We start from the raw sequence: 27,797 nt of genomic DNA, 5'->3' as shown, positions 1-27,797 counted from the left end.
ATATTCGATATAACCGCAGATTAACAAATTTTATATAATAGACAATTATGATGTTGAATAATACGAATTAATATATAATCAATATCTTTATTAATATATACAATATAGACATTTTATTTTAATCATATTAAATTGACATGAACACTCAATTTAATATATTATAACTTATGAAAAAATGTTATGTGGGCCTTTTCATATTAATGGCAATATTCCTTTGGGGGGTACATATTTTGAACTTCATTTCGTGATTAAACATACGGGATGGTACATATATTTAATTAGTGTTCAAACTATACAAAATTAAATAAAGACATAATATTTAACCCCATCCCCAATATGGGTTCCACAACATAATAACTTTATAAAAATTATGCAAAAATTATGACCAAAAATTGTTTATTCCCCAATAGACAGTTTCTTATCATATATCAATAATTATTACTATTCCTGAAATAGTAATTATTCTTCGAATCATATATTAATGATCCATTTTCTTCTTTATTTTTTTAGCTTCTCTCTTAAATATTGTTTTTGAGATCGTTTCCGAAATCCAAATAATGAATACTAATATAAAAATTAAAAAAAATATATAATTTATTTATATTCATAAATTACTCAGTGTGAATATATTTTTAATTGACTTATTATTTACCTTATATGCAATTCCTAATAAAATTAATGTTGCAACAAATATAATTGGAATTAAAATTAATTTATTTAATATCGATGAACTTGATGATGTTGAATTAGAATCTAATATTTCAATTTTAGAACCTGATTCCGGCATTTCACTCGAGGAGACAGTTATTGTTTCTTTAGAATCTGATATACCAACATTTTCATCTGTTTTTTCTGTTGGTAGAGAAGGAAGATTTATTGATGTATTACCAATTTTGTTTTTTCCAAACCCATTATAATCATTTGATAATGTAGACAATAATTGACTGTATGAACTGTTTTCAGTATCAGTATTATTATTATTAATGAGTTTTTGATATTCAGTAACAAATTCATCAGCATATTCTAAATATGTTTTGCTAACGTCTTTCTTACCAGCATTATTAATCACATTGCATAAGATTTTAAATAAATTATAAAATTTAGACATATCACTAATATCAATATCCATCAATTTTTGTTTTTTATTCATAAGGTCAATATAACTTGTATATTCCGTAGAATCCTCTATAGAATTATTATATTCATCGACAGTTTTTATGTGTCTACTATAAAAATCGTTAAATTTGGTGATTCCGTCTTGCGGTTTTTGATTTAACTTATAACTTATCCATGTCATAATGTATGTAACAATATTCATATTTCCATTTGCATTACTCGAAAAATTATATGGACTTCCATAAAATTGTTTAAATAACCATAAACATCCAGCATTAATCTTATCGATATCATTTCCATATTTTTTATTAGGGAAGTAGCTATTGAGTGATCCACCTTTAAAATCATATTCTCCAGAATTCTTCAATTCATCGGGAAAAACCCTCCACATAGTATCAAACTGATCACACTAAGAAACCATTTTAAAAAATCATATAAAAATATCTATTAAAATGAACTTATTATTAATTTATAGATAATAAAATATCAAAATTGTGTAATAACAAACATTTTTATTCAAGAAATTGTATGTACCATTTTACTAGTCAACATATTGGAAAATTATTTTTGAACTATAAATTAAGTACATCATATTAATTTAATATATACTGCATCAAAATAGGGACGTAAAATTGGATTCTCTATATAACAATTATCTGTAGTTAATCACATTTTATTTTTAATGTTAATTTAAAATTAATGTAAAGTAATAATACAATAGTAACATCATAGTAAGTTTATATATATTTATGAAAATTAGCTAAACTGCCTTAAATTGGAGATATCTAATACATTTTAGTAATATTTATAACATAATTTATACTTAAATTTATGATTAATAATAATATCCATTATAATTTTATTATAATAATTTAAGGAAATTTGAATGAGTTTAAAATACATCCACTTATATTTGTCTCAATATAGAAAAATACAAATTTGTTTCTCATGCTTTAACAAATATATTTATATCCATGAGCCTGTAAATATGTAAAAATTAATAAATCTATTATTACTATAATCCTTAAAAGTATATAAATAGTCATTTAATAAGATAAATTAAATTTTTATATACTTGTTTCTTATAATATATAATATAGTTTTTTCTAAAATTATAGAATTTTCAAATTAAGTTATGTTACTTATATCTCTATGCAAATTATATAAATTTATATTGTTTTTAATGAATGTATATAAATTCATAATTCATTTTAATGATTTCTATAACTTTATTTTTATTCCTATATACTTAAATTTAGAAATATTCTTTATTGAGTAATTTTATAATACACTTTGCATATTTTTCCACTGTTAAAACGACAATTAGCGCTGAATCCGTATTTATAAGCTTAAATATGTTTTTATATGTAGATTTTTTTTAAAATAATACATAGTAAATATTAAATATATAACATATAAATAAATATTGATGCAAATTTTAAAGTATAATAGAAAAATATGTTTAATTAGGTTGTTATATTACCCTTTAAGAAGAAAAAGATAATATATATCTGCTCTTTTAATATTTAAATTTATATAAATATTCGTTAAATGTTCTGAATTGTTCATTTTTACCTTATATAATCTATTGTTATAGTTATTAATGCATATACATTCAAATAATTTATTAAAAATTATATACTTTATTAATTCTATGATAAAACAATGCTGTTTGTTATTAAAGATGGTTCATTAAATAATTATAATATAATATGCGTTCATATGAAATAATAAAATGAAATTTAACATTAAATGATCCTTTAACCTTTTCTCCATTGATTCAGTTTTTTATAATATAAAACCACATATTCCGAATTGATCTTTAACAATAATATAAAATTGATATCTTTATAATGCATTATTATATGTCATTGATTTTTTATTTCATAACACAACTTTTAATATAGGAAATATCCACTTTTATATTTTTTTTACTGAATATGCATAAAAAACAATTATATTTTGCAATGTATGATAGAGACGTAGAGGGTCACTGTTTATATTTTTTAAAAATATTATTATGAATTTTTTCAATAATAAATTATTTTATAAAATATATTTTTTTTATTCATTCATTATATTATTAATTATTTTATTCTTATAATTTTAGAGAAATATTATAATGGAAATCAAATGAATTGATTAAACAACATCGTTTTATATAGATTATTAAAATACATATATTTATATTATAATATTACACATATATATTTTTTGATGATACTTATGAGTTTATTTACCTATAATAATAATAAACGAATTTACTTATTTGTTATTTTTAATATTTATATTGAATTTTAAAGTCAGAATCATAAACACCTGAGCTTTGGTTATTTAACAAAAAATATAAGACATTAATTAAATTTATAATTCTAAAGAATTGTGATTTCTTTATAAACAAAAAAAATTAAAAAAAAATAAATTAATAAATGATACAGAATAGGCCTGCATAAGTTGGTACATATTTAACTATGGAGATTTTTCCACATAAACGGAATTTATTGATTTTTTAGTCTGTTTTTTTTGATTAGATGAATTTATAATTATTTGCATTTTATTTTTTTTCATCAGTTGAGTTTATAACCTCTTTCATGTTTTTTTTTCTTCAATTCCTTTCTCCATCCAAATGGCAAATACTAAAATAAAAATAGTAAAAATATATAATATTTGATAGTGAAGAAATATTTTAAAAATTGTATACTTCATAACTTTCTTTTTATTTACCTTGTACATAATTCATAAAATAATGTGTGTAAAATAAATATACCTTTAACGTAACTTATTTCACTATATATATTTTCTCCAAATACCACTTTATACTTTTATTTCATTCAAATTCATTCCTACATCACTTACTTCATTTATCATTTTGTTCAGTTGTCACTGAGAGAGGAAATCATAATAATTATTTTCTTCCAATTCCCTCTCTCCTTAATTTTTCATATTAAATGCTATAATTATTTAAATCAACCTTTTCTTCTAGGACCAAATCGATGCTTTGGAATCATCTTTTTATATCGATTCCAATATTCGATAAATTCCCCCATAAACCAATAACCCCAAATTAACAATAAAATACAAAAAGACTTAGTTAAACACATTTACCATTAAGTTATATTAACAAAAAATCAAATTCTTATTTGCCAAAATATATTATTTTATTCATTCCTTTTCATATTCATCTTTATTCTCATTTTTTCTTACATATTTAGACTTAATATAAATATTAAAAATTACAACTTATCCCTTACATATTTTAATAATTTATTTCCTATATATATTTAAAACAATTCTTTAAACTAATAAATGTTATCAAATTATAAAAAATTAAATGCAATATAACACTTAATCCTAATCCGAATATGGGGTCCAAAAACATAATCCTGACCCACAACATAAAATCTATTTAAAAATTATACAAAAACAGTATAAAAATATTATAACTATAAATATATAACATTATATATTATTGGTTATATTATTTAATTATTCTTATGCCCCCCAAAATTATGGTGAAAAATTATTTATTTTCAAACAGACAATTTCTTAACATATATCAATCACTATTACTATTCCTGAAATAGTCACTACTATTCGAATCATATATTATAGTCCATTTTATTCTTTATTTTTTTATCTTTTCTCTTAAATGTTGTTTTTGGGTTCGTTTCCGAAATCCAAATAACGAATACTAATATAAAAATGGTAAACATAATATATATTTTTTGATAATTGCATATAAGTAATCACGAAAATAATTTATAAATTCCTTATTATTTACCTTATAAAAAATTCCCAAGAATATTGGTATTGCAACAATTATCGATAAAATTGGAATTAATTTGTTTGTTATCGATGAACTTGATGATGTAACTTCAGAAATTTGTCCAGAACTCGGTTCAGAAATTTGCATACCATTTTCTTTTGTTTTTATATCTGGAAGGACTGGGATATCGCTACAATCAATGCTACTGATTTTACAAAAATTTTTAAAATTTTTATAATCATTTGATAATGTAGACAATACTTGATAATAAGGGCTATCCTTAATATTATTAGAATCGTTGTTAAGGTTTTCGAATTTTTTAACAAATTTTTTAGCATTTTCTAAATATCTCTTATCTGCTGTGTTGTTTGCATTAAGTTCAGTATACATGTTACATAATGGTTTAAATGCATCATAAAATTTAGACATATCATTAATACCAATATTCATCAAATACTCGTTTTTTTCTATGAACTCCTTAAAATTATTATATCCAGTTTTATTTTTTAATGAACCACTACAATCATCATAATTATCATTATTATTTTTTTTTTTACAATAAGTATAATGCGTATTAATCTTTATATGCCCTTCATAAAAATCATTTAAATTTTTGATTTTGTCATCATTCTTTAGGTTTAACATATGACCTAACCATATCATGACGTATATAATAAACACTTCAGAGTGATCTTTACTTAAAGTACTAATCCTATTAACAATATTTTGCTCAAACAACCATAAACATCCAGCATTAATTTTATCGGCCTCAGTACTACATTCTGTTTTCCCTGAGCCTCCATTAGAACAATAATTATTGAAATTATTAAGTTGTTTTAGTTCAAATTGTGCGGTTTGCCCTAATTCATCGGGTAAATATTTTCTCAATGTATCAAATCTTCCACACTAAAAAAAAAATTTTTTAAGTATAATAAAAATATATGTTAATAAAATTCTTATAAAATATATTTTAATGAATTTTATAGGTAATATAACATCGAAAATATAAGTAAAAGCAAATTTTATTAAAAAAATTATTTACCAGGCGATTATCCATTGTAATTTTATTTTATTTGTAATATGCATATTATGTAACATCATATTTTATATATTCTACGCTTAATAAATGATAACATAATTGAACCATAGCATAAAATTGTCTATGGTTAAACATGTTATTATCATTTTTAATAATAATTTAAAGATGATATGGACCAATATATACTTTTATGGTAGTTAGATAAATTGCCTTATTTTGGGGGTGTTTAATACATTTTTTATCATATGTATATAAATACAATTTTACATAAATTGTTATCCTTAATAACACTCATATGAGCATTATTATAAATTAAAAATATATCATCTTATACATATGCCTTAATATAGAAAATAAACAACATCATATCTTTTGTTTTAATAAGTGGTTCCCAAAAACTAATATACTGCAAAAATCGAAACAATTAAGAAGTCCATTATTACTATAACCCTTAAAAGTATATAAATAGTAAATTTTAAAATATATTAAATACTTATCTACTTGTTTCTAATACTATATACCATGTTTTATTAAAATTATAGTGTTTTCAAATTAAGTTATGTTACATCTTTATGCAAATTATATAAATTTATATTGTTTTTAATGAATGTAGATAAATTCATAATTCATTTTAATGAATCCTATAACTTTATTTTTATTCATACATATTCCAATTTATAAATATTCTTTATTGGGCAATTTTATAAACTATTTTATGCATATTTTTCATTCCTTAAAACAAATATTAGCACTGAACCCGTATTTATAAGATTAAATAAGTCTTTAAATGTAAATTGATTTTAAAATAATACATAGTAAATATTAATACATAAATAACTATTGATGCAATTTTTAAAGTATAATAGAAAAATATGTTTAATTAGGTTGTTATATTGTCCTTTAAGAGGAGAGAGATAAGATATATTTGCTCTTTTAATATATAAATTTAAATAAATATTTGCTAAATGTTCTGAATTGTTCATTTTTATCTTATATATTCTACTGCTATAGTTATCAATGTATATACATTCAAATAATTTATTAAAAATTCTATATTTTATTAATTCTACAAAAGACAATGATAATATAATATGGAATAATAAAAGGAAATTTAACGTTGATTGAGTCTTTAACACTTTCTCTATTTATCCAGTTTTTTAGAATATAAAATTACAAATCCCAAATTGGATCTTTAACAAATATATAAAAATTATCCCTTTATATATATTATTATATGTCTTTTCGATAAAATTCATATTAATATTTAATTATATGAAGTTTCCACAATAAAACAATATTTCAATATTAATTATTGGTGTTTTACTAGATTATATGTATAGTCATATAATTTTATCTATCATATTATTTATAATTATTAGAATAAAATATAAAATTAAATTTTATTAATATACTTATATTTCATTTTTTAACTATTTTAAATATAAAATATTTCCAATTTATTTATACCTCAAAATTATAAAATTTAAAAATTAATAGTGATTAATATATTATTATCCTTATGATAAATAAAATAAAGCATTTATAGCTACTTCTGTTAATATTAATTAATTTTAATACGAATGCAAAGGGAATACAAAAAGAAAATAGTAACTACAATTAAAACTTAAAAAATATTGTATATAATTCAATTTTTTATGTATTACAAAAAATGTTAGAAGCATAATAATATTTTATAGATTATGTTACATTGTCGATTCTCGATCGATACTAATGAACCTATATTTTATGTTTATCTATTATTATAGTTCAGTTGGATAACATTATTTAAATTAAATAAATATGATACAAGTTATAAGTTTTATTAAATAAAATTTTCACTAAATAAAAAAACATATTATGACATTCATAATTCAATATAATCCCTGATTAACAAGTTTTATATAATAGGCAATTATGACATATCATAATATGAATTAATATATACAATATAGACATTATTTTTTAATCATATTAAATCGTCATGAACACTAAATTATATATATTATAATTTATGAAAAAGTGTTGTGATCCTTTTTTGGTTGCATATTTGGAATTTTGAACTCCATCTCGTGATTAAACATACGGGATGGTACATATATTTAATTAATGTTAAAATTATAAAAAATGAATACAATATAATACATATCTCTAACCCGAATATGGATTCAACAACATAAAAACAATATAAAAACTATGATAAAAAATTACTTTGAAATAGACACTTTCTTAAAATAAATCAATCGTCATATTCAGAATAATTTATTAATGATCAGTTTTCTTCTTTATTTTTTTAGTTTTCCTCTTATTTGTTGTTTTTTAGATCGTTTCCGAAATCCAAATAACGAATACTAATATAAAATGTTAAGAAGCGTACGATTGTTTGTTAATGTTTGCATATACATAATAAATTTTTGTTAATTCCTTATTATTTACCTTATAAGAAATTCCTAAAAAAAATGCTATTGCACCAAATACCGATAAAACTAGAATTATTTTGTTTACTAGCGACGATCCTGATAATGCAGTATTAGAAATCGGGGGGTCCGTTAAAATATTTGTTTTTTCTGTTTCAGTAAAGGATTCAGTTGTTTGAATTTCTTTAGAATCTTTTACATCAACTTTTTGGGATGTTTTTTCTGTTGATAATGGAGGAAATTTCATTTCTGTTATAATATTAACTCTGTATTTTTCAAAATTATTATAATAATTAGATAAAACATGTAATATTTTATTGTATGAACTATTGTCAGTATTATTATCATGATCACGAAGCTTTCCATATTCTTCAACAAATTTTTCGGCATCTTGTATAAACTCTGTACTTTTATTATTCTTATAATAAATATCCATATTGCATAATAATTTAAGTAATTCATAAAATTTAGATATCTCATTAATATCAATATCCATATATTCCTTTATTTGATCTATGATTTCCTTATAACTTTTAAATTTTTTACCAATAATTTTTTGCTCAGTGTAATCCGGGTTATCTGCTATATTATTAGAATAATAATTGGTTAATTTGCTGTTTCCATTTTCTGTTTTTTGATTTAACTTATAACTTAACCATATCATAATACATATAACCACATGCTTATAAGAATCATTATAAAATGGAATACCACCGGTACCGAAAAAAATATCAAATAACCATAAACAACCAGCATTAATCTTCTTGATATTAGTGTCACAATTATCGTTATGGCAGTATTTCTTAAAAATTAGATCTCTAAATCCAGAATTGTCCGGTTTATCGGGAAAATAATTCCACAAATTTTTAAAGTTTTTGCACTAAGAAACCATTTTAAAAAATCAAATAAAAATGTCTATTAAAATGAACGTTTTATTAATTTATAGATAATAAAATATCAAAAATGTGTAATAACAAACGTTTATATTCAAGAAATTGTATGTACCACCCCTTCAATTGTCATATTAGAAAATTATTTTTGAACTATAAATTAAGCACATCATGTTAATTTCATATATTGCATCAGAATAGGGGACATAAAATTGGATTCTCTATATAAAAATTATCTGTAGTTAACCATATTTTATTTTTAGTATTAATTTAAAATTAATGTAAAGTAATATTACAATAGTAACATCATAGTAAGTTAATAAATAATTTATATAAATTAGCTAAACCGCCTTAAATTGGAGATATTTAATACATTTTCGTTATATGTATAACATAATTTATGCTAAAATTCATGATTATTAATAATATTCATTATAAAAATTTAAGGAATTTTGTGATGAGTTTAAAATGCATCCCATTATGTTATGTCTCAATATAGAAAAATACAATTTTGTTTCTCATGTTTTAATAAATAAGTTTATGCCTTTGAATCTGCAAATATGTAAAAACTAATAAATCTATAATTAGTATAATTTTTAAAAGTATATAAATAATTATTTAATAATATGATTAAATGCTTATATACTTGTTTCTTGTAATATATAATACAGTCTTTTCTAAAATTATGACATTTACAAAATAAGTTGCATTGTTCCTCTTTTTAATTGAATATACACAATTTCAATATTGTTTTTAATAAATATAGATAAATTCATAATCTATTTTAGTAAGTCCGATAAATTTATTTTTATTCCTACATATTCCAATTTATAATTGTACCTTTTGGGTAATTTTATAATATATTTTACGGATAATTTCCACGATTTAAAGCAACAATTAGCACTGAACCCATATTTATAAGCTTAAATAAGTCTTTGAATGCATATTATTTTTAAAATCATACTTAACATATATTAAACATTACCACATAAATAAGTATTAACGCAAATTTTAAAGTATAATATAAAACTATTTGTAAATAGGTTGTTGTATTGCCCATTAAGAGGAGAGAGATAAGATATATTTGTTCTTTAAATATATAAATTTATATAAATATTTGCTAAATGTTCTGAATTGTTCATTTTTATCTTATATATTTTACTGCTATAACTATCAATGTATATACATTCAAATAATTTATTAAAAATTCTATATTTTATGAATTCTATGGTAAAACAACGACAATATAATATTCGTTAATATGGAATAATAAAATGACATTTAACACGAATTGAGTCTTTAACCCTTTCATCATTGATTCATATTTTTATAATATAAAACTACAAATTCAAATTGGATATTTAACAAAATATATAAATTGATACCTTTATAATGGGTTATTATGTGTCTTTTCGATAAAATTAATATTTAATTATATGAAGTATTCGCAATAGAACAATATTTCAATATTAATTATTGGTAGAATATTTTACTAGTTTATATGTATAGGCATATAATAATAATGCATTATGCCTGTCATTTTATTTATAGTTGTTAGAACAAAATATAATATTAAACTTTATTAATATGCTTATTTTTTTCTTTTAACTATTTTAAAATACAATTTATTTATACACCAAAACTATAAAGTTTAAAAATTAATAGTGATTAATCTAATGTTATGCCTTATGATAAATAAATTAAGGCGTATAAAGCAACTTCTATTAATACTAATTAATTTTAATACAAATGCAAAATACAAAAAAAAATAGTAACTACAATTAAAACTTAAAAAAATGTTAGAAGCATAATAATATTTTATAGATAATGTTGTATTGTCGATTCTCGATTGATATTCCATGCATCTATATTTATGACTATCTATTATATATTGGTAATATGTTTAATTAATGTTAAAAACACATATATTAATCCGAATATATATTGTAATGTAGAGAAATATTCAAAATGAATTGAATTATAATTATACTCCTATATATAAAATTATTATACTGATCGGTTATAAAAATACGATTTGAATCAAAATAAATATGATACAAATCATAAATTTTACTAAATAAAATTTTCATCAACCAAAGAAACATATTGTGTTATACATAATTCAATATAGTTATGATTATCAAGCTTTATATAATAAATAATTATGATATATCATAATATGAATTAATATATGCAACATAGACATTTTATTTTAATCATATTAAATCGGCATGAACATACAATTATATATATTATAACTTATGAAAAAATGTGATATGGCCCTTTTCATATTAATGGCAGTACCCTTTGGGTGAATATTTTGAAATTATCTCGTGATTAAGCATACGGATATAGTACATATATTAAATTAATGTTCAAATTATAAAAAATTAAATAAAGATATAACACTTAACCCTAACACGAATATGGGTTCCACAACATAAAAACTATATAAAAATTATGCAAAAATTACTTCCCAATAGACAATTTCTTAAAATATATCAACCATTATTACTATTCCTGAAATAGTCACTCTCTTCGAATAATATATTAATGATTCATTCTCTTCTTTATATTTTTTATTTTTTCTCTTAAATATTGTTTTTGAACTCGTTTCCGAAATCCAAATAGCGAATACTAATATAAAAACGGTAAATGAATTATTTTTTTGTTAACGTTTGCATATATATAATGAAAATAATTTTTAATTTCCTTATTATTTACCTTATAAGAAATTCCTAAAAAAAATGCTATTGCACCAAATATTGACAAAACTATAAATAATTTGTTTCCTATCGATGAACTTGATGGTGCATCTTCAGAAGTTTGTGTAGAAATTAGTTGAGAAGTTTGTTCAAAACTTTGTACACAATTTTTTGGTTTTTCTATCGCTGGGAAGGATAAATTGGAACATTTAACATCACTATATTTCTTTTTAAAATTATCATAATCATTTGATAAAGTACACAATACTTGTCTATAAGAAATGTTATCAATATTATTAGGACCTTCATTAAATTCATTATATTTTTTAACAAATTCTTTAGCATTTTCTAAACATTTATCACAATTTGGTTTCGTTTCGTTAAATTCATTATACATGTTACATAATGATTTAAATGGACCATACAATTTAGACAATTTTTCATTAGTAATATTCATCAATTCATTTTTTGTATATATAAGATCATTATAATTTTTACAACCATCAACACCATCTATAGTATTTTTATACTTTTCTTGGTTTTTTATATATATATCATAAAAATTTTTTAGAATGTTTCCTTCTTTATCCTTTAGGTTTAACATATGACTTAACCATATGATAATGTATTCAACAGCATTGATATTACTTTTTGCATTATTATTAAACACACCAGAACTCCCAAAGAATTTATTAAACAAAAATAAACATCCAGCATTAATTTTGTCGAGAGGGTGACCACGACCACATTTATCTTTAAAACAATAACCATTTAAAAAACTACTATCATTAAATTCATGATATTCATTACTATTGGTCAATTTATCGGGAAAATCATCCCATACACTCTGAAAGCTTTCACACTAAGAAAACATTTAAAAACAGTTATTAGAAATGTATATTATTGAACATTTTATTAAAATAAAGTTTAATGATATTTAAATATAATACAATATCAAAAATGCATATACCACTTTCTTATTCATTATAATGGAATCTTATTTTTGATTGGTAAATTTAATAAAATCATGCTGTTTTATATACACTGCTCCTAATATGTGACGCAAATAATTTAACCCTATAAATAACAACTGTTTGTAGTTAAATATATTATAAGTTTTTCAATAATTAAATTAATATAAAATAATAATACAGTAGTATTACTAAAATCATATTATACTTATTTTATGACAATTAGCTAAATTACCTTAAATTGAGGGTTGCTTAATACATTTTTGATTAAATATAGATATGATGCATTTTATACAATAAATGCTATTCTTACTAGCATCTGCTATAACTTTATTATAAAAATTAATATACTTTTATTATGAATTTAAATTATGTTTGAACATAGAAAAGGAATATATTTATATTTTATGTTTTGATGATTTCTTTTCTAAAATTTAAATACTGTATAAATCTAAAAAATAAAAAGTTCTATTATTACTATAATACTTAAAAGTATATAAATAGTAATTTTTTAAAATATATTAAATATTTATATAGTTGTTTCTAATACTATATACAAATATTTTATTAAAATTATAACATTTAGAAATTAAGTTGTATCGTTTCATTTTCTATGCAAATTATATAAATTTATATTATTTACAATTAATATAGATAAATTTAAAAATAATTTTAATGCGTTAAATAACTTTATGTTTATTCCAATATACTCAAATTTATAAATATATCTTATTATATAATTTTATAATATATTTTGCACATCTTTCTCACGGTTTAAAACGACAATTAGCACTGAAACCGTATTTATAAGCTTAAATAGGTATTTTAATGCATATTGTTTTAAAAATAATACTTAGTAAATATTAATTATTAACATATAAATAACTATTGATGCAAATTATCAAGTATAATAATAAACTATGTGTAATTAGGTTGGTATATTTGCATTTTAGATAGGAGAGATAAGGGAAGTATGCTTTTTTAAGACAATTATGTAGTCATATAAGATTTACCTATTCTATATAACTAATTATGTCTTGTATTTCTTTAACATTAAACTTTCAATTCATGTATACATTAAAAATGCCTTAGAATTATTTTCTAAATATATATGTTCTTTTATATTTTATAATAAACTATATTTTTAAGAAAACTATATAATTATTAATATTATTTTGCTTGGTAATGTTAATCTAATGTTATCGCATTAAGCATACTTAAATAAATGTTATAATATTTCATTTGATGTTTTGTGCATATAATTTTAATCTTATTACAAGTTTAATAATATATATCAACTTATTCGAATCAAATAAATTTAATGATTTGTTCGTATTTAATACTTTATCTATTGTTATTGCTATTTTTATTACTGCTATATCACTGTATAGTACAACGGAATAATTAATGCGCTTAATCAAAATACTTTAAATCAATTAGTAATTTTTTTGTTTCATAGTTTTTAAATTATTTTAGTACATATATTATTTAGCAATAACAATATATTTGTGAATTTTATATAACCTAATAAAAATATTATTAATTCAAATTAAATTAATTATTACATACCATTATACTTTGCATTAATATGTAATTGTATATGTTTCACAAATTTAACATATTTCAGTTTTGCCATTGATAAAATATTATATATATTAGAACAATAACGTTAATTTTATATACCAAGTTGTTTATAAGTATTATGGCAAACTATAACATTATATTTTATTAATATACTTATGTTTTTTCTTTTAATTATTTTAAAATATAATATATTTCCAATTTATTTATACCTCAAAACTATAAAGTTTACAAATTAATAGTGATTAATATAATGTTATACCTTTATGATAAATTAAAGCGTATAAAACGACTTCTATTAATACTAATTAATTTTAATACAAAAAGAGAATAGTTACTACAATTAAAACTTAAAAAATGTTAGAAGCGTAATAATATTTTATAGACAATGTTATATTGTCGATTCTCGGTCGATATTCCATGCATCTATATTTTATGACTATCTATTACTGTTCAGTTGGATAACATGATTTAAATTAAAATAAATATGATACAAATAATAAGTTTTACTAAATAAAATTTTCATCAAATAAAGAAACATTGCGTTATGATTTATTCGATATAATCACTGATTAACAAATTTTATATAATAGACAATTATGATGTTGAATAATGCGAATTAATATATGCAATATAGACATTTTTTTTTAATCATATTAAATCCATATGAACACTCAATTATATATATTATAACTTATAAAATATGTTATGTAACCCCTTCCACATTAATGGTTATATCCACTTTTTGGTTGCATATTTGGACTTTATATGTGATGAAACATACGGAATGATACATATATTTAATTAATGTTTAAATTATAAAAAATTAAATAAAGATATAATACTTAGCTCTAACCCGAATATGGGTTCCATAAACATAACCCTGACCCTATAACTTAAAAACAATATAAAAACTATGATCAAAAATTACTCCCCAATAGACAGTTTCTTAAAATACATCAATCTGCATACTCGGAATAATTTATTAATGATCCATTTTCTTCTTTATATTTTTGAGCTTTTCTCTTAATTTTGGTTTTTGAAATCGTTTCCGAAATCCAAATAACGAATACTAATATAAAATGTTAAGAAGTGTACGGTTATTTGTTAATGTTTGGATATATATAATAATTTTTTTTAATTCCTTATTATTTACCTTATAAGAAATTCCTAAAAAAATTGTTATTGCAACTAATATCGATAAAATTGGAATTAATTTGCTTGCTATCGATGAACTTGATGTAACTTCAGAAATTATGTTTTCTATATCTGGAATGGATGGAAAATCTTCACATTCATTTTTTAAATTACCATAATCATTTAATAAATTAATCAATACATGAAAATAGGGGTTATCTTCACCAATTTTATGATCTATGATAATTTTTTTATATTTTTTAATAAATTGACTAGCTTTTCCCGAACATTGCGTGCAATTTGAGTAGTTTGTATCAAGCTCATTATATATGTCACATAATGTATTAAATGCATCATATAATTTAGATACAATGCTCATATCCATACTTAAAAAATAATCATTTCTATCTATAAGATCCTTATAACTATTATGACTATTAATATAATCTATATTTTTAGTATACTTATTACCATCCTCTATGTATGTTTTATAAAAAGAGCCTATACTGTCGTTTTCTTCAGTTTTGGTAAGGTTTAACATATAAATTAACCATATCAAAATGTATTGAACAATATAGATGTTTTCGTTTGCAGCCGTCTCAAACGCGGAAACATCCTTATAGAATGTATCAAAAAAATATAAACATCCAGCATTAATTTTGTCGAGATCAGTATCACAACTATCACCAGTACAATACTTTTTGAAATGTGTATCATCTTTAAATTGATACATTTTCTTATCGTCCAATTGATCAGGAAACCATTTCCTTACATCCTGGAACTTTTTACACTAAGAAAACATTTAAAAATAATTAATAAAAAGTATATTATTGAAAATTTTATTAAAATAAAGTTTAATGATATTTATATATGGTCAATATCAAAAAATGTAAAGGAAATTATTATTATTAAAAAATGCATATACCACATCCTTATCCATAGTGATGGGATTTTATTTTTGATTTGTAAATTGAGTAGGATCATTCTATTTTATATACGATGCACCAAATATGTGACGCAAATACTTTAATCCTATATATAACTGTCTGTAGTTAAATATATTATAAATTTTTCAATAATTAAATTAATATAGAATAATATAATAACATTATCACTAAAGAAACGTTTTATTCCTTTTTATGATAATTAGATAAATTACCTTAAATAGAGGGTTGTTTAATACATTCTTGATTAAATATATATATGATGTATTTTATACAAGAAATGCATTCTTACTAGCATCTTGTATAACTATGTTATAAAAATGAACATACATTTATAATAAATCTAAAGTATGTTTGAACATAGAAAAGGAATATATTTATATTTTATGTTTTAATGATTGCCTTTCTAAAACTTAAATACTGTATAAATCTAAAAAATGAAAATTCTATTATTACTATAATCCTTAAAAGCATATAAATAGTCTTTTTAAAAAATATATTAAATACTATATACTTGTTCCTAATATATATAATATAGTCTTTTCTAAAATTATAATATTTACAAAGTTGTATTGTTACATTTTCTATCCCTAATACATAAATTTATATTGTTTTTAATGAATGTAGATAAATTAAAAAATAATTTTAATGCGTTAAATAACTTTATTTTTATTCCAATATACCTTATTGGATAATTTTATAATATATTTTACGCATAATTTCCAAGGTTTAAAATGGCAATTAGCACTGGACCCATATTTATAACCTTAAATAAGTCTTTGAATGCATATTATTTTTAAAATCATACTTAGTATATATTAAATATTAACATATAAATAACTATTATGTTAATTTTAAAGTATAATAGAAAACTATGTTTTATTATGTCATTATTTTACCCTTTAATAGGAGAGAGATAAGATATATTAGCCTTTAATATATATATTTATATAAATATTTGCTAAATATTATACATAATTTTATCTTATATATTCTACTGTTATAGTTAATGTATATCATTCAAATAATTTATTAAAAATGATATATTTTATTAATTCTATGATACAGTAATGTTGTTTTGGATTATAAAATGATTATTCACTAAACACTAATGTGAATAATAAAATGACATTTAACGTTGATTGAGTCTTTAACCATTTCACCATTGATTCACATTTTTAGAATATTAAACCACATATCGCAAACTGAATATTTAACATATATATAGCATTGATACCTTTATAATATATTGTTATGTGTCTTTTCGATAAAATTAATATTTAATTATATGAAGTTTCCACAATAAAATAATATTTCAATATTAGTTATTAGTTTACATGTATAGGTATATGATAATAACGATATTATATCTATCAAATTATTTACAATTATTATAACAAACTATAACATTAAACTTTATTATATACTTATATTTTGTCTTTTAACTACTTTAAATATATATTTCCAATTTGTATATACTTCAAAATATAAAATTTACAAATTAATAGTGATTAATCTAATATTATACCTTTATAGTAAATAAATTAATGTATATAGAACGATTTATATTATTTGAATTTAAAACTTTAGCATAAAATTATATTATATATATCGAAAGTTAAAAGGATAGTATGCCTATATCTATAATGTAATTTTTATATATTACTAAAAATGTTAGATGCATAAAACATCTTTTATAGGTATTGTTGTGTTGTTGAACCTCGATCGATATTTTATGAATCTATATTTTATGACTACCTATTATATATTGGTAATATGTTTAATTAACAATAAAAATATTCCCATTAACATGAAGGTATATTATAATGTAGATGAATATTCAAAATGAATTTTATTATAATAATACCCAACCTCATATATAATGCTACTATTACAGTTCAGTTGGCGTAATATAATTTAAATTAAAACAAATATGATACAAATAATAAGTTTTACTAAATAAAATTTTCATTAAATAAAGAAACATATTATGATATGCATAATTCATTATAATTATTATTAACAATCTTTATATAATAAATAATTATGATATATCATAATATGAATTCATATATAATCAATATCTATATTAATATATACAATATAGACATTTTATTTTAATCATATTAAATTGACATGAACACTCAATTTAATATATTATAACTTATGAAAAAAATTTATGTGGGCCTTTTCATATTAATGGCAATATTCCTTTGGGGGTTACATATTTTGAACTTCATCTTGTGATTTGTTCAAACTATACAAAATTAAATAAAGACATTATATTTAACTCTAACCCGAATATGGGTTCTATAACATAAAAACTATATAAAAATTATGCAAAAATTACTTCCCAATAGACAGCTTCTTAACATATATTAATCATTATTAATATTCGAATCATATATTATTGGCTCATTTTCTTCTTTATTTTTTTAGCTTCTCTCTTAAATATTGTTTTTGAGATCGTTTCCGAAATCCAAATAATGAATACTAATGTAAAAAATAAAAAAAATGTATAATTTATTTATATTCATAAATTACTCAGTGTGAATATATTTTTAATTGAGTTATTATTTACCTTATATCCAATTCCTAATAAAATTAATGTTGCAACAAATATAATTGGAATTAAAATTAATTTATTTACTTGTGATGGACTTGGTAATGTTGAATCAGAATCTGATATTTTAGCTTTAGAACTTGATTCTGGCGTTACACTCAAGGAGACAGCTTTTTCTTCTTCAGAATTTGGTATGTCAACATTTTCAACTGTTTTTTTTGTTGGTAGTGAAGGAAATTCTATTGATTTACCATCAACTTTGTTTTTTTCAAAATTATAATAATCACTTGATAACGCAGACAATATTTTATTATATGAGCTCCCTTCATTATTATCATCATCATTAAAAAGTTTTTTGTATTCATTAGCAAAATTTTTAGCATATTCTAAATATATGCCGCCCTTGTTTTTTTTACCAATATTGATATACATATTGCATAAGTTTTTAAATAAATCATAAAATTTAGACATAACACTAATATCAATGTCCATCAATTCATTTTTTTGATTTATAAGATCCATATAACTACTATAATCATCAACACCATCTATATCCTTTTTATACTCCTCGGCATTTTGTATATGCTTACTATAAAAATCGTTAAATGTGGTGATTCCGTCTTGTGATTTTTGATTTAACTTATAACTTATCAATGTCATAATGTATGTAACAATATTCATATTTCCATTTGCATTACTCGAAAAATTATATGAACTTCCATAAAATTGTTTAAATAACCATAAACATCCAGCATTAATCTTATCGATATCACTTTCACATTTTCTATTAGGGCAGTAATTATTGATCGATCCAACTTTAAAATCATATTCTCCAGAAGTTTTTAATTCATCGGGAAAAAACCTCCAAAAAGTATCAAACTCTCCACACTAAGAAACAATTTTAAAAAATTAAATAAAAATGTCTATTAAAATGAGCTTATTATTAATTTATAAATAATACATTACAAAAAATGTGTAATAACAAACATTTTTATTCAAGAAATAGTATGTACCACTTTACTAGTTAACATATTGAATTTTTATTTTTGAACTATGAATTAAGTACATCATATTAATTTCATATATACTGCATCAAAATAGGGACGTAAAATTGGATTCTCTATATAACAATTATCTGTAGTTAATCACATTTTATTTTTATATTAATTAAAAATTAATGTAAAGTAATAATACAATAATACCATCATAGTAAGTTTATATATAATTTATTGAAATTAGCTAAACTGCCTTAAATTGGAGATATTTACTTTGGTCATATGTATAAAATAATTTATTCTGAAATTCATAATTATTAATAATATACATTATAAAAATTTAAGTAATTTTGTAATGAGTTTAAAATGCATCCCATTATGTCTCAATATAGAAAAATACAAATTTGTTTCTCATATTTTAATAAATAAATTTATCCCCATGAACCTATAAATATGTAAAAATTAATAAATTTATTATTAGTATATTTTTTAAAAGTATATAAATACCCATTTTTTAAAATATATTAAATACTTATATACTTATTTCTAATATTATATATCACGTCTTATTAAAATTATAGTATTTTTAAAATAAGTTGCATTGTTCCCCTTTATAATTACATGTATATAATTTTAATATTATTTTTATTTAATATAGATAAATTCATAATCCATTTAATGAGTCCGATAAATCTGTTTTTATTCCTATATACTTCAATTTAGAACTGTACCTTAATGAGTAATTTTATAATATATTTTGCATATTTTTCCATTGTTAAAACAACAATTAGCAATGAACCCATAGTTATTATGATATTTATAAGCTTAAATAAGTTTTTATATGTAGATTGATTTTCGAATAATACTTGGTAAATATATAACGTATAAATAACTATTGATTCAAATTTTAAAGTATAATAGAAAATTATGTTTAATTAGGTTGTTATATTGCACTTTAAGAGGAGAGAGATAAGATATATTTTCTCTTTTACTATATAAATTCCGTTAAATATTCGTAAATGTTCTACGTAGTTATTTTTATCTTATATATTCTACTGTTATAGTTATCAATGTATATACATTCAAATAATTTATTAAAAGTTCTATATTTTATTAATTATATGGTAAAACAACGACAATATAATATGCGTTAATATGGAATAAAAAAAACACATTTAACGTTAATTGAGTTTTTAGCCTTTTATCTATTGATTCATATTTTTAGAATATAAAACCAAATATCCAAAATTGAATCTTTAACAAATATACAAAAATGATACATTTGTAATGTATTATTATGTGTCTTTTCGATAATATTAATATTTAATTATATGAAGGTTTCACAATATAACAATATTTCAATATTAGTTATTGGTAGAATATTTTATTATATTATATGTATAGGCATATAATAATAACGTATTATATCTATCATATTATTTATAATTATTATAACAAAATATAATTAGAAATTTTATTAATATACTTATATTTTTTTTTTAAATTTTAAATGTAATGTATTTATACCTCAAAACTATAAAGTTCAAAATTAATAGTGATTAATCTAATAGTATACCTTTATAGTAAATAAATTAATGTATATATTAATATCTCTATTATTTGAATTTAAAACATTAGGATAAAATGATACTATGCATAATTGTTATTTTAAAGGATAGTATATATATATATATAGTTTAATTTTTTATTAATATGCATATTTTTATTGATTATTAAAAATGTTAGATGCATAAAATGCCTTTTATAGATAATGTTGTATTCTCGATTCTCGATCGATATTTTATGAATATCTATTATTACAGTTCAGTTGGATAACATGATTTACATTAAAATAAACATGATACAAATCATAAGTTCTACTAAATAAAATTTTCATAAAATAAAGCAACATATTATGATATGCATAATTCAATATAGCTCTGGGTTATCAAGGCTTATATAATAGGTAATTATGATATATATAATATGAATTCATATATAATCAATATCTATATTAATATATGCAATATAGACATTTTATTTTAATCATATTAAATCGGCATGAACACATAATTGTATATATTATACTTTATGAGAAATATGGTATTGGCCCCTTTCATATTAGATTATTCTCCTTTTGTTTGCACATTTTGATTTTTGAACTTCATCTTGTGATTAAACATACGGAAATGGTACATATATTTAATTAGTGTTCAAATTATAAAAAGTTGAATGCAATATAATACTTAGCCCTAACCCGAATATGGGTTCCATAAACACAACCCTGACCCTTAACATAAAAACTATATAAAATTATGCAAAAATTGGAAAAAAATTACTCCCCAATAGACAGTTTCTTAAAATATATCAATAATTATTACTATTCCTGGAATAATCATTATTCGTCGAATCTTATATTAATGATTTATTCTCTTCTTTATATTTTTTAGCTTTTCTCTTAATTTTTGTTTTTGAAATCGTTTCCGCAATCCAAATAACGAATACTAATATAAAATGTTAAGAAATGTACGATTTGGTTGTTAACGTTTGCATATATATAATGAAAATAATTTTTAAAGTCTTTATTATTTACCTTATAAGAAACTCCTAAAAGAAATGCTATTGCACCAAATATCGATAAAACTGTAAACAATTTGTTTGTTATCGACAAGCTTGATGATGCATCTTCAGAAATTAGTCCAGAACTTAGTGCATCATTTTCTTCTGTTTTTATAGGTGGAAGGGATGGAAAATTATTACATGTACCACCTTTTTTACCACAATAAATTTTAAAGTTATCATAATCAGTTGATAAAGTAGATAATATTTTATTATATGAACTACCATTAGTATTATTAGGATATTCATTAAGTTTTTTATAATTTTCAACAAATTGAAAAGCTTTTTCCGAACATTTTGCGCAATTTGACGTGTTTTCATCAAAATCAGTATACATTTCACATAATAATTTAAATGCATTATATAATTCAGATATAATCTTATTATCCATATCATCATTCGTTAAAGTATGTCTCTTTACTATAATATCCTTAAAATTATTACAACCTTCAACATAGTCTACAGTATTTTTATAATTTAAATCACTATTTATATATGTAGTATAAAAATGTTTTAGACTGTTTTTATTTGGATTGTCCTTTAGGCTTAACATATAAATTAACCATATCATAATGTAATCAACAAAAATTATATTATTTTTTGTCTTATTCGAAAGCCCAGAACTCCCAAAGAATTTATTAAGCAAAAATAAACATCCAGCATTAATTTTTTCGAGATCACCTTTACATTCATTTTTATAACAATAACTATCTAAGAAATTATTATCTTTAAATTCATATTCTCCATTTTTCAATTCATCAGGAAATTTATCCCATAGATTCTCGAACTTTTCAGACTAGGAAAAGATTTAAAAACATTTATTAGAAATGAATATTATTGAATATTTGATTAAAATAAAGTTTAATGATATATATAATACAATATCAAAAAATGTAAAGGAAATTATTATTATTATTAAAAAATGCATATACCACGTCCTTATCCATTGTGATGAAATTTTATTTTATATTTGTAAATTGAGTAGAATCATGCTATTTTATATACGATGTCCCCAATATGTGACGCTAATACTTTAACCCTATATATAGAAACTGTCTGTAGTTAAATATATTATAACTTTTTAATAAATAAATTATTATACATAATAAAATAATATTATTAGTAAAGAAACGTTCTATTTCTATTTATCATAATTAGCTAAATTACCTTAAATAGAGAGTTGCTTAATACATTTTAGTTAAATATAAACATGATGTATTTTATAAAAAAAATGCTATTCTTACTAAAATCTGGCAAAACTCTGTTATAAAAATATATATAATTTTATAAACAATTTAAAGTATGTTTGAACATAGAAAAGGTATATATTTATATCTTCTATTTTAATTATTTAAATTCTAAAACTTAAATACTGTATAAATCTAAAAAATAAAAAAATATATTATTATTATAATCCTTAAAAGTATATAAATAGTGATTTTTAAAGATATATTAAATACTTATATAATTGTTTCTAATATTATATAGCTTTTATTTTTATAAAATTATAACATTTACAAAATAAGTTGCATTGTTCCCTTTTTTAATTGCATATACATGATTTTAATATTATTTTTATTTAATATATATCAATTCCAATTATATTTAACATTTTCAATAGCTTTATTTTTATTCCTATATAATTAAATTTATAAATATATATTATTAGATAATTTTATAATATATTTTGCACATCTTTCTCACGGTTTAAAACGACAATTATCACTGAAACCATATTTATAAGCTTAAATAAGACTGTTAATGCATATCGTTTTTATAATCATACTTATTAAATATTAAATATATGACACATAAATTAGTATTGATACAATTTTTAAATTATAATAGAAAACTATATCTATTAGATTGGTATATTGCACTTTGAGGGGAGAGATAAGGGAAGTATGTTTTTTTAAGACAAGAATGTAGTCATATAAGATTTATTTATTCTACATATTTTAATTATATTTTCTACCTTTAAAACTTTCAATTAATGTACATAATAAAATTAATCATTAATAATGACTTAGAATTATTTTCTAAATATATAATTTGCTTTTATATTTTATAATAAACTATATTTAGTTTTATGATGAAAAACTATATTTTTAAGTAAACTATAGAATTATTAATATTATTTTGCTTGGTAATGTTAATTCTAATATTATCGCATGAATACATACTTAAATAAATGTTATAATATTTCATTTGATGTTTTGTGCATATAATTTTAATCTTATTACAAGTTTAATAATATATATCAACGTATTCGAATCAAATGAATTTAATGATTTGTTCGTATTTAATACTTTATCTATTGTTATTAATATTATTATTACTGCTACATCACTGTATAGTACAACGGAATAATTAATGCGCTTAATCAAAATACTTTAAATCAATATATAATATTTCCTTGTTTCATTGTTTTAAAGTATAACATTTAGAACATATTATTTCGTAATAAAAATATATTTAAATTATAAATTTAGAGTTTTTACATACATAATAACCTAATAAAAATATTATTAATTCAAATTAAATTAATTATTACATACCATTATACTTTGCATTAATATATAATTGTATATATTTCCAAAATTAACATATTTCAGTTTTAGTCATTTATACAATATTATATATATTATAACAATAACGTTAATTCATGTAATATATTGTTTATAAGCATTATATCAAACTATAACATTAAATTTTATTATATACTTACATTTTATTTTTTAACTATTTTAAAATATAATTATTTATACCTCAAACCTATGAATTTAAAAATTTATTGTATAGCGAACCTATTGTTATACCTTATGATAAATATATTAAAGCGTATAAATAAACTTCTATTAATACAAATGTAAGATACAAGAGAATAGTAACTACAATTAAAACTTAAAAAATGTTAGAAGCGTAATAATATTTTATAGACAATGTTATATTGTCGATTCTCGGTCGATATTTCATGCATCTATATTTTATGAATATCTATTATTACAGTTATGTTGGCGTAATATAATTTAAACTAAAATAAATATGATACAAATAATAACTTATACTAAATAAAATGTTTTATCAAATAAGAAACATTGCGTTATGAAATATTCGATATAACCGCAGATTAACAAATTTTATATAATAGACAATTATGATGTTGAATAATACGAATTAATATATGCAATATAGACATTTTTTTTAATCATATTAAATCCATATGAACACTTAATTATATATATTATAACTTATAAAATATGTTATGTAACCCCTTCCACATTAATGGTTATATCCACTTTTTGGTTGCATATTTGGACTTTATATGTGATTAAACATACGGAATGATACATATATTAAATTAGTGTTTAAATTATAAAAAATTAAATAAAGATATAATACTTAGCCCTAACCCGAATATGGGTTCCATAAACATAACCCTGACCCTATAACTTAAAAACAATATAAAAACTATGATCAAAAATTACTCCCCAATAGACAGTTTCTTAAAGTACATCAATCTTCATACTCGGAATAATTTATTAATAATCCATTTTCTTCTTTATTTTTTTAGCTTTTCTCTTAAATGTTGTTTTTGAAATCGTTTCCGAAATCCAAATAACGAATACTAATATAAAATGAAGAAATATATGATTTTGTTTGTCATTGTTTGCATATATATAATGAAAATAATTTTTTAATTCCTTATTATTTACCTTATAAGCAATTCCCAAGAAAATTGGTATTGCAACTAATATCGACAAAATTGGAATTAATTTGCTTGTTATCGAACTTGATGTAGCTTCAGAAACATGTTCAGAAATTATTTTTTTTATATCTGGAGTGGATGGGAATTTTTCACATTTTTTTTTTAAATTGTCATAATCAGTTAATAAATTAATCAATACATAAAAATAGTGGATATTTTCACCAATGTTATGATCTATGATAATTTTTTTATATGTTTCAACAAATTGATTAGCTTTTTCAGAAGATTTCTCGCAATTTGAGTTGCTTCCATCAACCTCAATATATATGTTACATAATGTACTAAATACATCATATAATTTAGATATAATGCTCTTATCCATACTTAAAATATATTTATTTTTATCTATAAGATCCTTATAATTTTTATTAGTAACCTCGTTTATTTCCTTTTTATAGCTATCGCCAGTTTCTATATATTTATTATAAAATTCATTTAGACTGCCTTTTTCTTCACTTTTGATCAGGCTGAACACATAACTTAACCATATCAAAATGTATTGAACAATATAGATGTTTCCTTTTGCATCTGTTTCAAACTCAGACTTATCCTTAAATAATGCATCAAAAATATGTAAACATCTAGCATTCATTTTATCGGTATCATCATTACAATTTCCACCAGTACAGTAATCTTTGTAATCATTATCATCTGTAAATCGATAACTTATACCATCGTCCGAATTGAAAATCACGTTCCTTAAAGGAGTGAACGTTTTACACTAAGAAAGCAATTAAAAACAATTAATAAAAACGCGAATTATTAAAAGTTTTATTAAAATAAAGTTTAATGATATTTATATATGGTCAATATCAAAAAATGTAAAGGAAATTATTATTAAAAAATGCATATACTATATCGGCATCCATTATAATGGGATTTTATTTTTGATTTGTAAATTGAGTAGAATCATGCTATTTTATATACGATGCACCAAATATGAGACGCAAATACTTTAACACTATATATAACTGTCTGTAGTTAAATATATTATAAGTTTTTCAATAATTAAATTAATATAAAATAATAATACAGTAGTATTACTAAAATCATATTATACTTATTTTATGACAATTAGCTAAATTACCTTAAATAGGGGTTGTTTAATACACTTTTGATTAAATATATATATGATGCATTTTATACAAGAAATGCATTCTTACTAACATTTTCTATAACTATATTATAAAAATTAATATACATTTATAATGAATTTAAAGTATGTTTGAACATAGAAAAGAAATATATTTATATTTTATGTTTTAATGAATGTCCTTCAAAAATTTAA

At 20.6% G+C, this 27,797-nt stretch overlaps 8 protein-coding genes across 8 annotated transcripts; all 8 read right to left on the bottom strand.

Annotated features, from left to right (window-relative positions):
- Window positions 1-498: 498 nt before the first annotated feature.
- PY17X_0843701 (uncharacterized protein) lies at window positions 499-1,668 on the bottom strand (the record flags this gene model as incomplete). The annotated part of the gene is made up of 3 exons (XM_721102.2): window positions 499-564; window positions 653-1,525; window positions 1,651-1,668. 3 exons carry the CDS (start codon window positions 1,666-1,668, stop codon window positions 499-501), a joined length of 957 nt encoding a protein of 318 aa, XP_726195.2.
- A 3,073-nt stretch (window positions 1,669-4,741) lies between these two features.
- PY17X_0843601 (PIR protein) lies at window positions 4,742-5,939 on the bottom strand (the record flags this gene model as incomplete). Its single annotated transcript, XM_022955387.1, has 3 exons — window positions 4,742-4,807; window positions 4,898-5,788; window positions 5,925-5,939. 3 exons carry the CDS (start codon window positions 5,937-5,939, stop codon window positions 4,742-4,744), a joined length of 972 nt encoding a protein of 323 aa, XP_022810855.1.
- Window positions 5,940-8,203: 2,264 nt separating this feature from the next.
- On the bottom strand, window positions 8,204-9,358 carry PY17X_0843501 (PIR protein; the record flags this gene model as incomplete). The annotated part of the gene is made up of 3 exons (XM_034637513.1): window positions 8,204-8,269; window positions 8,355-9,215; window positions 9,341-9,358. The coding sequence occupies 3 exons, from the start codon at window positions 9,356-9,358 to the stop codon at window positions 8,204-8,206; spliced, it is 945 nt and encodes a 314-aa protein (XP_034493469.1).
- Window positions 9,359-11,775: 2,417 nt separating this feature from the next.
- PY17X_0843401 (uncharacterized protein) lies at window positions 11,776-12,915 on the bottom strand (the record flags this gene model as incomplete). Its single annotated transcript, XM_722466.1, has 3 exons — window positions 11,776-11,862; window positions 11,950-12,792; window positions 12,901-12,915. 3 exons carry the CDS (start codon window positions 12,913-12,915, stop codon window positions 11,776-11,778), a joined length of 945 nt encoding a protein of 314 aa, XP_727559.1.
- A 2,552-nt stretch (window positions 12,916-15,467) lies between these two features.
- PY17X_0843301 (uncharacterized protein) lies at window positions 15,468-16,559 on the bottom strand (the record flags this gene model as incomplete). Its single annotated transcript, XM_722586.1, has 3 exons — window positions 15,468-15,554; window positions 15,639-16,409; window positions 16,545-16,559. 3 exons carry the CDS (start codon window positions 16,557-16,559, stop codon window positions 15,468-15,470), a joined length of 873 nt encoding a protein of 290 aa, XP_727679.1.
- A 2,431-nt stretch (window positions 16,560-18,990) lies between these two features.
- On the bottom strand, window positions 18,991-20,157 carry PY17X_0843201 (PIR protein; the record flags this gene model as incomplete). Its single annotated transcript, XM_022956505.2, has 3 exons — window positions 18,991-19,056; window positions 19,145-20,014; window positions 20,140-20,157. 3 exons carry the CDS (start codon window positions 20,155-20,157, stop codon window positions 18,991-18,993), a joined length of 954 nt encoding a protein of 317 aa, XP_022810772.2.
- A 2,381-nt stretch (window positions 20,158-22,538) lies between these two features.
- On the bottom strand, window positions 22,539-23,687 carry PY17X_0843101 (PIR protein; the record flags this gene model as incomplete). Its single annotated transcript, XM_022955368.1, has 3 exons — window positions 22,539-22,625; window positions 22,715-23,536; window positions 23,673-23,687. The coding sequence occupies 3 exons, from the start codon at window positions 23,685-23,687 to the stop codon at window positions 22,539-22,541; spliced, it is 924 nt and encodes a 307-aa protein (XP_022810853.1).
- A 2,615-nt stretch (window positions 23,688-26,302) lies between these two features.
- On the bottom strand, window positions 26,303-27,378 carry PY17X_0843001 (PIR protein; the record flags this gene model as incomplete). The annotated part of the gene is made up of 3 exons (XM_022955363.1): window positions 26,303-26,368; window positions 26,457-27,230; window positions 27,364-27,378. The coding sequence occupies 3 exons, from the start codon at window positions 27,376-27,378 to the stop codon at window positions 26,303-26,305; spliced, it is 855 nt and encodes a 284-aa protein (XP_022810852.1).
- Between the last annotated feature and the right edge of the window lie 419 nt (window positions 27,379-27,797).

This window comes from Plasmodium yoelii (genome assembly GCF_900002385.2).
Source record: "Plasmodium yoelii strain 17X genome assembly, chromosome: 8".
NCBI classification, from domain to species: domain Eukaryota; phylum Apicomplexa; class Aconoidasida; order Haemosporida; family Plasmodiidae; genus Plasmodium; species Plasmodium yoelii.
Note: the sequence above shows the minus strand (reverse complement) of the source record. Positions and strands in the feature narration are given on the sequence as shown.